This window comes from Pseudopipra pipra, chromosome 7 (assembly GCF_036250125.1).
Source record: "Pseudopipra pipra isolate bDixPip1 chromosome 7, bDixPip1.hap1, whole genome shotgun sequence".
In the NCBI taxonomy this organism is placed as follows: domain Eukaryota; kingdom Metazoa; phylum Chordata; class Aves; order Passeriformes; family Pipridae; genus Pseudopipra; species Pseudopipra pipra.
The window spans coordinates 35,009,172-35,023,316 of NC_087555.1; the positions used below are offsets into that span (position 1 = coordinate 35,009,172).

The window sequence follows — 14,145 nt, forward strand, 5'->3', positions numbered from 1 at the left end:
AATCTATTAAATTATACATTGTTTCAAATACCAGTTAGTTGAAACAATTTACTAAAATATAGATAATGTACCTTTTCAATATAATATGTACCTTGGTTTTCAATTGAAGTGCTTAAAAAAACCCTCACCTCAAACTAACAAGCAAGAAAATTAACATTTGTACATGCTTATTGATACACTTCATCACAAATCCAGCTACCATTACAGTTCTCCTTCTTTTCTATTCAATTAGTGTTACATGATTTGTGCCAGTGAGTTTAAATCAAATTGCGTCAAATTGCATATAAATATCTGTAAACACACTCTGCATAGGTCAAACCATACTATGAAATCGATTATTTTTTTTATTATAGTTCTTACATATTTTAAATTAGGAAAGGTTTCGCAAACAAGTAGCTGTGTTAATAAAACAAAAAAGAAAGACAAAAATTGGATTCTGTAAATTGTTGAATCAACTTGGCATATCCACTTTACTACAGATTTCACAGCAACCCTTTCCTGTGGGGAAGTAATTGGGTTTCTTTCCCCCCAGTTCTTTCTCCTGGGGTAAAATACAAATTATACTGCAGGTCTTGTTTCCCATACAATTAATCCCCCATTTATATAAAATACTATTGGCTGTTTATGGCAATAGGCAGTATTGCATTGTTCTTCTAAAATATTCAAAGAAAAAGTTGCACAAATTTTACTCTCTACTCTCAAGTAGAGAGATGTGTTAATACTACTTTTTGAAAACATTAACTTCATTATGTTCTTCTCTTGATACCCACTGCACACACAGAATAAATGATGATGTTTTAAGCTAATCAGGTACCTCAGCAGAGCTGTTTCTGCTCTTGCATTACTTGTTCAAATCTGGCTTGAACTTTCCAAATGATCCTCCTGTTTGTGAAAGCAATGAATGACTTCCTGCAAAGTCATTTTCAAAGCTCTGCAGTAGTTAGATAATTTAATAAAGAGCAGGATCACTGACATTAGCAGCTATTTCACAAGTACCAGTTATCTGAACTTGAGAAATACTTTAGTGGCACTTTCCAATTTCTGATCAATTCACAGCTATTATGCAGGTTTTTTTGCAATTCCCATGCATAAGATCACACATCATGATCATGAACAGTGGTTTCTTTTATATTTCTCATTAATTGACACCACAAAAAAAAAAAAAAGAAACCTAATAAACATGTGCTATGTTGGATGTTTTTTTCATTCAAAGCAGAGGAAGTATAGCTTAAGATAAATAACTTACAGTGAAAATTATCAAGAACACTGATGAAAAGGATTAAAGTTCAATGGGATCTTGACACTTGAAATAAATATGACATAATCCTTCCACTCCCTTCACCTAAGCTTTGTTGACAACAGCCAAGAGATACTGTACCCTCTCCTGAACACATCTCTTAAAAAAGAATGTCAATCAACTGCATAAGTGCAAGGAGAAAAGAGCAAGTGTCGTAAGAGATCTAGAAAGCATGGCCTGCAAGGAAAAAAAATGAACAATCTGGAACTTCTTAGTCTAAAAAAAAAAAAAAAAAAAAAAAAAAATAGAATAACATGATGACAGGAAGCACATAAAATTCTCCAAAGACATAAAAAACCTATGAATTGAAAATGGGAAAAATCCTGTTTTCTGTATAAATAACAAGTAGGCCAAGGATTAAAGGCTTAAACTGGACCAGGAAGACACAGAAAGACTAGAAAAACAAAAATCTTAGGAGAGTGAGGAACTGAAACAATTCACTCCAGGGAAACTTGGAGTTTACCAGTGAGGGTGTCTTGAAGGTCTTGGAAAGCAGATAAGCAAAAGCAGTATTAAAATTAGCCTTTGATCTTCCTTCCAACCTTATCATTCAATGGTTCTATAAAACGAGCTGTATTTTAGTGAATTGGAATTTTCAGGCTCAATCAAATCAATGTTATTTGAAGTTATACTGCCATCACCCTCTAAACCCAAAATCTGATGTTATTTTCCCATTTGATTCCTCTTCTAGAAATTGAAAGTGAATACTTTTTATTCTACAAGTTGACTAAGAGCTTTTTTGTACAATCTCAAATCAATGTAATGGTTATTGATTACATTCTTTAAAACTTTAAGGAAAATCCACTGTTAACAATTTATTAGAGAAAAATCATACATTTCTGTATCTTCTTATTTCATAACTGCACCAAAGCTTTTTTTACCATACATATAAGTGTATAAAATATATGAAAAACATAAAGCATAAAACTACATTAACTGCTGTAAGAAAAAATTCTGATAGAAGAAAACTGCCTATACAATCCAATCAAAAGAGACTGTATATAAAGAATTGTGTTTCACTTTTTCCAACGGTTTAAATTTAAAATTCTGTCTTGAGAAAAATTCTAACTGAAGGTAACTGTTTCACTGAAGCTTATTGTAACAGTGGCAGCACAGCAAGCAATCTACACTATGATTTTATGACAATCACCTCAAAGGAAAACAATCATTTAATAAGGATTCTGCAAAAACCACTTCATTAAAAGTTGGATATTGCTCAGAGAGGATTGGACTACCCTCTCTCTCACCCTTCCTCAATTTTAGTATTGAAAGCAATCTGGAAACTACAACAAATTTGAATTTCAAACCTGCTAAAACAGACAAAACATACAGATACATCATACAAATGTATCTGTATATACAGTGATATAACAGAGTTCCCCCAAAGCTTAGAAAACCCAATCCTAAAAGGTTGAAAGTAAACACAAAATTTAAGTATTTTTCAAGAACAGTGGTTTTTTTCTGTATGCTTATATCAACTAAAAGAGCAAGTACAATATAACAGCACAACTTATTTTGAAACGTATTCCAAGAGGAACTAGGGACAAGAGTATGAACACATGTAGTTTGTACTGACTTTCTATCTGAATAATGGAGCTCTGCAACATACTCTTATATCAATACAAATTTAAATATAAGTAAAACAGTTAGTCTTTGGGAAGTCAGTAATGTAACAATGCCAGAACAGCAAATTAGACAAAAACAAGAGATGAAAAGTAAAGAAACCTTGAAGGAGAAGAAAACAACATTAAAACCCCTCAAGAAACAAAGACAACATAAGCAGAAACAAGAGAAAATGGGAAACTAAGAAAGAGTTTGAAAGAGAAACTAAAAAGAAAAGAACTGTTCAATTTTAAGCATTTTAGTTCTATATACTTATTATCCTATAACTCATTATATTTCTCTGGCAATTCATTAGATTCCTCTTACAAATACAGTATTTGATTCTGGTATGCAATCAGGAAAAAAAAAGTTCAAATCACATACATTACTGCATTTTCAGCATTCATATTCCCATTAAATTTGTGACAGACTCACAGAAAATGTTTTTACAATATTCTGAAAATGTGCTGCATGCTGGCTTTACATGTTATTGCTGTGGACTACTATAATGTTTGCCTGTATATAGGAAAGGGTTATTTTAGAGAGAAAAAAAAGAAAGTAGCCAAGGGCAATGTAATCATTTTCCTGTGAGTAATTTTTTTCTCCTGGAAAACGTGCTCTAATATAATACACCTACTCCTGGTTCAAGGCATTTTAAATCACTATGGCTACTCTAAGAATTACTTCATACCAACTGGAATTATTGAAATAGTAGTTTGGCATTTGGGGGACCGCTTATCTTTGCAAGATCATGATGAACTTTACTTATAACAGTATTATATAAAAGATTTTTTGCTATTTTAAGTTCATTCAAGATTTCTTGCCTAGAGACATAAATGGTCTGGACATTGTGAGGCTCACAGATTCACAAATGGGACCAAAATTGTTCTCACTTTACTAAAATGCCATTCACACAGTAAAAAATTGAAGTGTCAGAGGATCCTTCCTTCAGAGTACTTCTTGTGCCTTTTGAATTAAATAAACTGAAATTTATTTTATTAGTGACTATAAAAGCATATGCTATATTCAATATGGAATAATTTTGTTGCAGCTTTGATGCCATTACCACAAGTCTTTCCAGTTTGTAAAGAAAAGTATCATTTTTCTTTATATCAGCTGACATCTCAGGTCTCAGATCATATATTTAGTATTAAACTCTTTGAGAAAATCTGGAAAATCTATCTGTAACTTCAGTTATAACTCACCAATACTTTAAGCAGAAGCATCTCATGGGCTTAAGGAAAACTGAGAAACTTGTAGCCTTACTTTAGCACAAATGAGCTCATTTCACCTTGGGGTTTTTCTTCACCTTAGTTTCCAAATACTGGTCATTTCTACCTGCTTTAATTTAAAGTTTGTTTGAAGTTTTCCTCAAGTGAGTTACTAACTCTGCCTGAAATGCTTTTAGCCCTTTCATGTCTGGAATCCAGTAAGAATGGATTTTTTTGAATTACTGGAAATATCCATAAAAAAAACAAATCAGCCTGATCAAAAAAATCAGTGAGAATAAGACTAAGATACTGTCATAAAACAACAACTTTGACATGAATAAAACAAATTTCAGATACACAGAACCACACTAATATACCAGGGAAGCCTGATTTGAGGGTCTACTATCAGCTCAGTAAAGTCTGAACATGCAACCCTCATCCCATACCACGGTAGCAACTATTTACACATTACTGTAACAATTACAGAGTCACAAACACTGAACTTGGAGATCATTCTAGAAATTATAACAGCTATTCCAGCCTGATGAATGTAAACCACATTCTTAACAAATTAAAAACAAAGCTCAAAGGTAAGACGTGCAATTCATGAGCGTTTGCTAAAAGCTCCTCAAAAGAATATCGATGATATAAAACTAAATTTTAATTATTCATTGTTTTGAAAAGAGAAACACTATTTTTATTACACCCAATAAATATTTTGGCCCTAAGTAAGTTGTTTGCTTTGTTACTACTGTAACAGTTCTAAAATGTTGTGTAAATTATCTAAAACATTGTCAAAGTGGAAAGATCAGAATTTGCCTTTTCTAAAATACAAACCATTACATTGGTTGCTAATTACTAAATAATTTCAGATGATCTGCAATAAAGAAATTAGGCTTTTATTTCTAACTTGCTGACTCTGAATTTTTTCATGTGAATCACCTGAAGAAATGAAAGGTATGTGGAATAAGAATTTCTTAATCATGATATCAACTGAATTCTGAAATATCCAAATAAGCAACAGACAGTCTGGGAGATATTTCTATTCAGAACTGATAAGACACTATCAAAAAAGAAAATAATACAGAATAAAAATATCAAAAAAATCCCCAACTGAAATTCTGAAAATCTAGACAGCAAAATCAATACTGTTTTAACTCCCTATGGGGCAGGTAAAGCTGTGATGACAGTTTATATTCCATGTATGTGTTTGTATTTTACACACAGCACTGCACTTGAAAAAGACACCCCTAACAGAGTTTCTAAATCCTGCTTCAGTACCCATCAGTAGCGAACAACCAGGGGAATGCACCACCCCCCTTCTCTCTTTTGGCTCATGTTGGTTTTCATCTCGATTACTGAGCTGAAAAGTGTCTAACTGATGTCAAAAAACAAGTACTAGAATACCTTAGGGGAGAAAAATTGCTGAAATCATGAATGCTAACAGGCAGCACATAACTGCACATTCCAAATTAACCTTCGGAACCCACAGCTAATACTGATCAATATTGTGATGTCACAGATGGATCTGTTTCTTAAAAATATATAGTAAATTCCCCATATTTCATATATATATATACACACACACACACACACACACACACACACACACACATTTATCTCTCATGCATACTAAATATACATGAAAAAGGTATAAAACTTCCAACAATTTAGGAATTATTTGTTATTAACATTCTCAGAAAACCTTACAAGCAACAACCTAGTATTTCAATACCCCTTTGTCCATCAAGAATAGGGACAGCTTTAAGGAGTCCTTAGATTGCCATCAGCCCCACATTTGGATAATCCAAGCCTATATTTTCATACAGGAAAGTGAAATAACCTCTCAGTAAATTTCCACATCATCTATTAACATCCTGAATATTGAAAATACACTGAATTTCAACTTACCAGTACTAACACAATTTTCTCCATCCTTACTGAGCTTCCAGCCTTCGTAACATGAGCACTTGACAGTGTTTTTATGCTGTTCACATACTTGGCTGCACTTCAGGTGCTTGGTACAGTAATCCATAACCCCACAAGTTTTGTTGTCTATACCAAGACTGAATCCTGCAGGGCAGGAGCACACAATTCTTCCTCCAGGAACCACAGAACATTGATGGCTACATCCACCATTGTTAAGTGAACATTCATCTGAAATAACATGGAGAAAAAAAAATTAAAATTAAGGGCTACAAGGGCTCTCAGTTATATTGTATATTCTTAAAGTCACCAGGGCAACTAAAACACACAAAAGGCCTCTAAGCAAACCAAATTTTACATTTCTAAACCAGATTTCTATATTTATTTTTAACATTATCTAGTGTGTAAATATTCATCACAGAAAAGATGCCATCCAGAAGGACCCTGACAGGCTTGAGAGGTTGGTCTGTGAAAAACATGAAGTTCAACAGGGCCAAGTGCAACAACCTGGGTCAGGGCAGCCCCAAGCACAAACACAGGCTGGGTGGAGAATGGGTTGAGAGCAGCCCTGAGAGGCACATGGGGCTGTTGGTAGATGAGAAGCTTGACAGAACCTGGAAATGTTCTCTTGCAGCCCAGAAAGCCAACTGTGCCCTGGGCTGCATCAAATAAAGGGTGATTTCAAGGGAAGGAGATTTTTTTCCTTGAATTCTTGTGAGACCCCACCTGAAGCACTACAAACAGCTCTGGGGCCCCCAACATAAGGAGAACATGGACCTGTTTGAACAAGTCCAGAGGAAGCCATGAAGACGCCCAGAGAGTTGGAGAACCTCTGCTATGGAAACAGGCTGAGAGTTGGGATTGTTCAGCCTGGAGAAAAGAAGGCTCCAGGGAGACCTCAGAGGACCTTTCAGTATCTAAAGGGGCTCCAAGAGAGCTAAAGATGGACTTTGGCCAAGGGCCTGGAGTGACAGGACAAGGGGGAACAGCTTCAAAGGGACAGAGGGCAGGGTTAGATTAGATATTAAGAATAAATTTTTGACTGTGAGGGCAGTGAGGCCCTGGCACAGGTTGCCAGCAAAGCTGTGGCTGCCCCATCCGTGGAAGTGTTCAAGCCCAAGCTGGATGTGGCTTTGGGCAACCCAGTCTGGTGGAAGGTGTCCCTGCCCATGTCAAGGGAGTTGGAACTGGATAATTTTTAAAGTGCCTTCTAACCCAAACCATTCTATGATATGAAATCAAGATCTTGTACTTGGAGAGAACTGTACATGAGCTTAAGTCCTTTCCTACATACCAATGCCTTTTAAATTGCTTACCTCCAAGAGTATTTTAAGGGGGTTGAAAATGAAAGACTTAACTAAGGAACTAGGTTTTCTCTTATTTGAAGAAAACTGATACGTCAAGCATAAACTCAGTATGATTTTAATGAAACAAAAATCCTCACATAGGCTATGGTGATAAAATTTCAGTAAGATTAACATGGGAACATTTTTTCCAACAGGAAGCATTGAGACAGACAATATCAAGAGTAATCAGAAAAATGTGTCTAAAAGAAGTACCACAAAGATCGCCTTCATCAGATCCATCAGGACAATCTCTTCTCCCATTGCAGAGCTTCTCAGGCTGTAGGCAGATGGAGGTATCATTAGCACAAGGGTATTTTGGTGGTCCACACATATAGCCCTCGCAATTATCCTCATCAGACTGATCCTCACAATCAATATCGCCATCACAAAGCCACGCTTTGCTAATGCATCTCCCTTGGAGAAAAGAGACAATAAACACAGGAAATCAGACTGGAGGCAAACTTTGGTGAAAACAGCTTCAGTAACAACATATAGATTTTTTTTTTTAATTCTGCTTTTCTATTAATAGCACTTTCCTCTAATGAACAGAAAGAAACAAACTTATATTCTGAAGCATCATCCGCAACACTGTTGACAGACTAATTTTCCAGACACCACCAATCTTAGTTATTTCTATGCTGAACAGAACTGCATACAGGCAGGACACATACTCATATTCTGTTAAATATATCAAATTATACTGATATGTTTAATTTTTTTTTTTTAATTTCTGCTTTTCTTCATGTTTTTTCCAACAGCCCTCCATGTGAGCAATGTTTCAGTGTAAGAGTTTCCACTAGCAAGGGTTTGAGAAGCAAAAATCCTTCTAGGAAGTATACACAACACAGTCCCAGATTATGTCAGATAAATTATCAGCTATTAGAGAAAATAACTACAGAGGAGGAAATTTCTTACATGATTTCAGTTTTGTCAAACCAGTGCTCAGATCAGTGTCTTCATTTCTCAAAAGGGGAAAAAGATTTCTACCTTTGTGCTGACCATCAATGTTTAGAGATGAAATAGTTTCTTGATTAAAAAAGGGGTTTTAATCTTTAAAAAAATTAATACAGGTATTAAATTAGAATCAACAAAGCCAGGGATTTTAATAGGTGAAAAAGAGCCAAGATTGGGAATGCTGCCACTTACAGGTGTGTGTGTGCTCCTGTCCCAAGCTGTTTTTCAGCTCTGAGGCATAAACTTGCTACTTGCTAAATACAACCAGGAGGGACTAATTGTAAATTTTGATTACACCTACACTGAACAAAAGTGTCACATACTTTATTTTCCCCTTAATAAAGAGAGAACAGATAGAATCATCAGTTATGAAACTGATCTTGAATCAATTTTTTAAATTTTTTTTTTTTTGGCCTATAAGCTATTCACTTAGACAAACTCAAGTTGTAACAGGAAAGAAGGTCCTAGAAATGTTTGGATCCACTGAGAGCAATGCTGGTGGATGCCCAGGGGCTCACTGGCAATGCCTGAGACTGATAACTTCAAACCTGCACAGCGTGAACCCACATGACTTTCTGCCCAGCCTTCCCAGTTCAGCAGCATTCTTCCCAGTAGGAAACTGAGACTGATTATGACTTGGAGGGGGGAAGCAAGTGAGTGAGAGTGTAAAATAATCAGCTAGGGTAAAACTAACATGGTTGCTCCTTTAATACACCTCAGTGATAAATCTGCTATGGGCTGTCTTTTGCACTGTAACTACTGTGACAGTTCAATACCAAACCACCTCAAAAGAGATTTTGTGCTCTCTCCACACAATGTAGCAACTGTCCCCAGCTCCACTGTCTACTGGGATACAGAATCAGATTTCAATTTCTTTGGAAGGAAACATTTGCTTAAGATTAGTGCAATGCTTTTCCCTTGATTGTGTAGGGTGCTGATGTTCTCACAACGTCAATGGGATAAAAGACAGGGAAAGAAGAATGAAAAAATAAGTTTCTGCAGCACTCAGAAGGCAAATGTGAGATTCTTTGCACTTTTGGTGAAGAAAAGCAAGAAAAACTTCAGGACCATACTACACAGTGTAATTTCAAACAACAGAACGTTGTTTTACCAGTGCAAAATCACCTGTAAAATGTAAACAGGGAGGGGTGTCAATTAGAATGAAAAGCTTCCATTATTTCTATAGTGGCCAAAGTCCCAAATATACTATACTGAACAGACAGAATTGCACAAACACAAGGAATCAAAATTGCATGCATGTTATGTATGCAGTTTATCATTACCTGCAATCACAAATGTTTCAAAAAATTATCCCTATTTTTTATCTTGAATGATCATTGATTTTTATATAATATTATAAAAAATAGCAGTAGAATGAAAGCTAATGGAAAATACCAACATCAACTAAACTAACCAGAACCCAAAATAAATCAAAGTTGCTTCCAGTAGAGCTCCTAATCTGTTATTTTAATCTTTTATACATTCAAATGTTTACAGGGCAAAACAGTTTTCCTGCCTCTCTCATACCTTAGTGAAGATATGTTTTATAATGAAAGATTCATCTTTCATCATGATATATATGACAGGTTCTTAAGTAGAATATACTTTCAAAGAATTAATCTTTGCTAAAATCCTAAAGAGATGGACTTAATGAAATATTATGACTGTCTTGAAATCATTACTTAAAATTCACTGAAGTATTTTTGCTTTATTGCCCCTTAGGGAAACTCATATTTCTGGTTTCCAGGAACCTTTTTAGTTAAATTCCATCATAAATTAATTGCCTCAATGGACATATCTGTTTTTTTCCATTGCTCTTTTCTGTAACACTGAAGAAATACGTGTAACACAGTGAAACAGAAGGCCTGAAGCAACAAGTATGTGGGAAAGCCTGATCCAAATGCTTCTCCAACTTTTTTTATTTCCTACAAATATTAGCAAATACAACAGAATTGACTGTTTTTATACCAGTGTTTGTTGGGATACCGAGCCCATGAGGTTTTTGGATTGATTACATTTTCAACCTTAGGAAAACTACTTTGATGGAGCATTAATTGCATTCAGTTTCCTCTTATAGGTAATTCTTGCTGCCTAAAGTTGTGATGCCTTTCTAACCTGTAGAATGGACTCAATCTTGTTCCCATCAAAATGAAAGAATGTTCCAATGTGACATATTAAATAAAATGTTGTGATGGTCAAAGACCTTGCTCATAGAACATCTCTGAGACTTAGACTGAACCACATTATTTCAAGAACATGGACATTTCTTGTGTTTAAAGCTTTTAGTAGAAATTAGATCTTTACAAATGCCTCCTGTACGAGACAGAACAAAAAAAAAAAAAGGACCTAAAGAAGATATTTGTTACCACAGAAAACAATGAACTGGGGATAAAAATACAGGATTGGAACAACATACATAATTTCCTAGTTTACTTGCTGTAGTTGTTTCTTTTTATTCACATTTATAATGTCAACTGAATCCACCCCTTCAGTCAGAAGTTTCATCATTCTGAAAGATCATTATATCAAAAAGGTTATCAAAGTAGTTGTACAAGAGGCAAAGCTCTAAAGATCTGAAAGTATGAGAGGAGACAGGGAAGGTAGGAAACAATTGGAAGGAACACTGGCAAACCCACCTTATGACTGATACCTTTTCCACCCACCCTTTGAGTTCCTCCATGTGGCCCATTGTTACATTCTTATTAAATCTTCACCTCTTTCAAAATTCCTCCCATTCTGTAACTCCACAGTAGCTCTTTCCTCCTCATAAACCCTCACAGAATCTGTAGGGCAGCCCTACCAATTTCTTCATCATATTTCTGGACCACCTTTCCTTCCCAGCCTTCCTCAGTACCAGCTTCTCTCCACTCTCCTCTACTTGTCACATACCCACACCTGGATTCTCACACTGCCCCATCCAGAGGGTACCAGTGCTCTCTTCTTCCAGTATCCCCATGATGGTCACCTATTGACTTTATTTCCTCTATGCACATTCCTTAATTTCCATTCCAAAGGAATCCTACTTCTTCCCTCATCTTTATTTCACCCTCTGATATATTATTAAAATGTGAGGAAAAAAAGTATAAAATAATAGCATTAAAATGGTAAGGTACAAAATTAACTGCTGCTTGAAAAATTGTAAAGAACTGTATGACAAATATACACTAAAGCTCAGATCTACTGCTTACTAAACTGAAGTATTCACGACTCTTTTGCATTTGCCTTCAAAGAAGTACTTTATTATGATCATCAGAGTAATTAGATGACTTTTTAAGTAAGATTGCAGAGATTCAGCTCTTGCTCCAGTACTACTAACTGAAAAGTAGGAAGATGGAATAAAAAGGACAGATTTATGTAGTACATAAAACTCAGTTGAAGTACATGCCTGCAATAATTTTCAGAACTAGAATTTAAAATAGAAAGTTGAGTCTTATTCTAATTTAAATTAATCTGGTCTAATTTAAAAGAAGTCTAATCTAATTTAAAACCAGAAAATAATGTGGCTAGAAGCAGCCCAACAGTAGTCAATCCTAATCAGGTAGTTATTGCATTTCATATCCTACTGCTACACAACCTCTAGTATAGTTTTCATCACACATCACCACAAACAACCATGTGATGCTCTTGAAAAAATTAGAAAAGCAAATCAATTCTGAAATCTGGAAACTCAAGTACCCTGAAGCAATTTTGGCTGACTTTGGATACCACAGCTCAAGAACTGTCCAGGTTGAAAGTTCCAGCAGGACTAACAAAAATACCAAAGGTTTAAAAATATAAAACAAAAATAGATGACAGGTAAGGGGAAAGAGAAAAGTGTCTGTTTATTCAGCAAATAATGTGGTTAAAGAGAAATACAACAGAGGTCTTTTGATATTCAAACAGTCAGATAATTTATTAGGAAAAAAAGTTGAGACCACCACCACTCTAAGCAGAAAAAGCACATTTTTTGCTCAGTGCTGACAAATGCTGTATTTGTAACATGGCACTCACACCTGTGGCACTGTGACAGAGCCAACAAAAACTACAGTAAGGAAAGACCCTGCGCCTCCAGGTATGGAAAAGAATAAAATGAAAAAGAAATAACCAAAAGTGGGCAGTAACATCTCACTGTTATTGCTCTCACCAACTGTCATTTCTCTTCAGAAGTACTGGGTGTTTCAGCTCCACATGCACACACACACGTTCCTACCCAGACCCATCACGTGCTGTGTTAGGAATCCTGATTGCCACCACCTAGCAATCTGTAAGGGGAAAATTAGCCAATACCACCTCATCTGTACAATTCTCATAAATGTGGAAGCCAGGCAGCATTATTTCTTTAGAAGAACCCACAGAGAAAATTGCATTTCTCCTGAAACGTGACTATTTCTCATAAACCCATTATTGCTCCTTTGTCCTACCACAAGGAATTAAACTGAAAAGTAGCTAAACAAAAAACTGCCTTTGCTGTTTTCCTTTACAGTGCACTGCCAACAAGCCTCCTCCAGAGCAGCAGTTTTGCTCCTTCCAGGACTGATGGAAGGAAAATTGTGAAAGAAAAAAATTATGGATGAAACTGTCACAGCTGATACCTAAAGTGGTGTATTTCCACAAAACTAACAAGCATAACTCCATTTTCTTCTAAATCAAAGCCATAAACCCTTGAATTTAACCCAAATGTTTGATGAAAATATTTTTTTTTTTTTTGCTGTATTTCTATGTGGCAGCCAGAGATGTCATCCTTCATCCTGTGAAAAAACACATTGCTCTCCTTACACATGACTGCAAACTTAGAGGAGTGTATAATGAGGTAATGTAGTTTGGAAGTGAAACTGTGGACTTTAAAAAGTTGTTCTAGTTCTTTGCTGCAAAGATAACTCATTCAAAGGGTTATGCTGAAATTAAATATTTGTTATTTCCTTTTATTACTGTAGCTGTACTTGGGAAAATTTCAGCTTACCACCAGAATGGGTTTTTCACTCTCTGTATCTAAAATCATTCAGGTTAAGCAAGAAACCAAAGTTCAGCCTAGGAAGTAAGTTTTTCCAAGTCAAGACTAATAACTAAAATCTACACTTCATCTCGTATTCCACCCTGCCTCTAACCTTCTTCTTTGCTTTCTATTAACTAAAGTAGTAACATCTCATTAGTTTTCCAAATGCAACTGCTGAAAATAAGCCTCATGTATTGAGATTTCATCTTTCTTCTCTCTCATAATTCAGCTTTAGTCACTTGGGTTGGTATTACCTTTTCCCCATCTAAGCACTAGGAAAAAGCATCAGCAAGAAGTGGATTTCCTGGGTCAGGGTTTCCATCAGTCTATTTCAGGAAACAGGCCATTCTATTAGAAGGCAATAATCCATTTTTACTTATGGAAACTATTTAATTTAACAACTGCTTAATCTACAGATCTTCATGGAACTGGTAAGAACAGAAAAGGAAATGTTTTATTTAGACAAAATTCAGTATTCCATGTTTTTTTATCAGGACATTATGACTTCTATAACCTTAAAATTCAAACAGTAGCAAACTGCTTTTACACAGCTCACTTAACTAGTCTGCCACTTTTATCATGCTTAGCATTAGAATGGGTTCTCCTTTCCTGTAATAATTACAGTTGCCTAATAAAAATAATATTAGTACTTATTATAATATGAATTAAATTTGGTTTTGAAAGTTATATTAGCCTTAATATCCCATTAAGCTTTGAAAGAAATGACAAAAACATTAATACAACATTGACGTATATTAATTTCTTCTTTAAATGGACTTTTCCTTAAAAAAAAAATTCCATCTAAACATTTTTTGGCCAAATAGCCTCACGTAATGA

The 14,145-nt window shown here is 35.2% G+C and overlaps 1 protein-coding gene across 8 annotated transcripts in view; it reads right to left on the reverse strand.

Annotated features, from left to right (window-relative positions):
- Positions 1 to 14,145, reverse strand: part of LRP1B (LDL receptor related protein 1B) — a 675,294-nt gene that overhangs the window by 201,558 nt on the left and 459,591 nt on the right. For all 8 annotated transcript variants that reach the window (XR_010432039.1, XM_064661626.1, XM_064661625.1 and 5 more), the window contains 2 exons: positions 7,596 to 7,796; positions 6,022 to 6,267 (listed from right to left, as the gene is read on the reverse strand). Coding sequence is in view for 7 of the 8 variants with exons in the window: in XM_064661626.1 (XP_064517696.1) it covers positions 6,022 to 6,267; positions 7,596 to 7,796 (447 nt within the window). In the remaining variant the exon portion in view is untranslated. The remainder of the gene's footprint in view (positions 1 to 6,021; positions 6,268 to 7,595; positions 7,797 to 14,145) is intronic.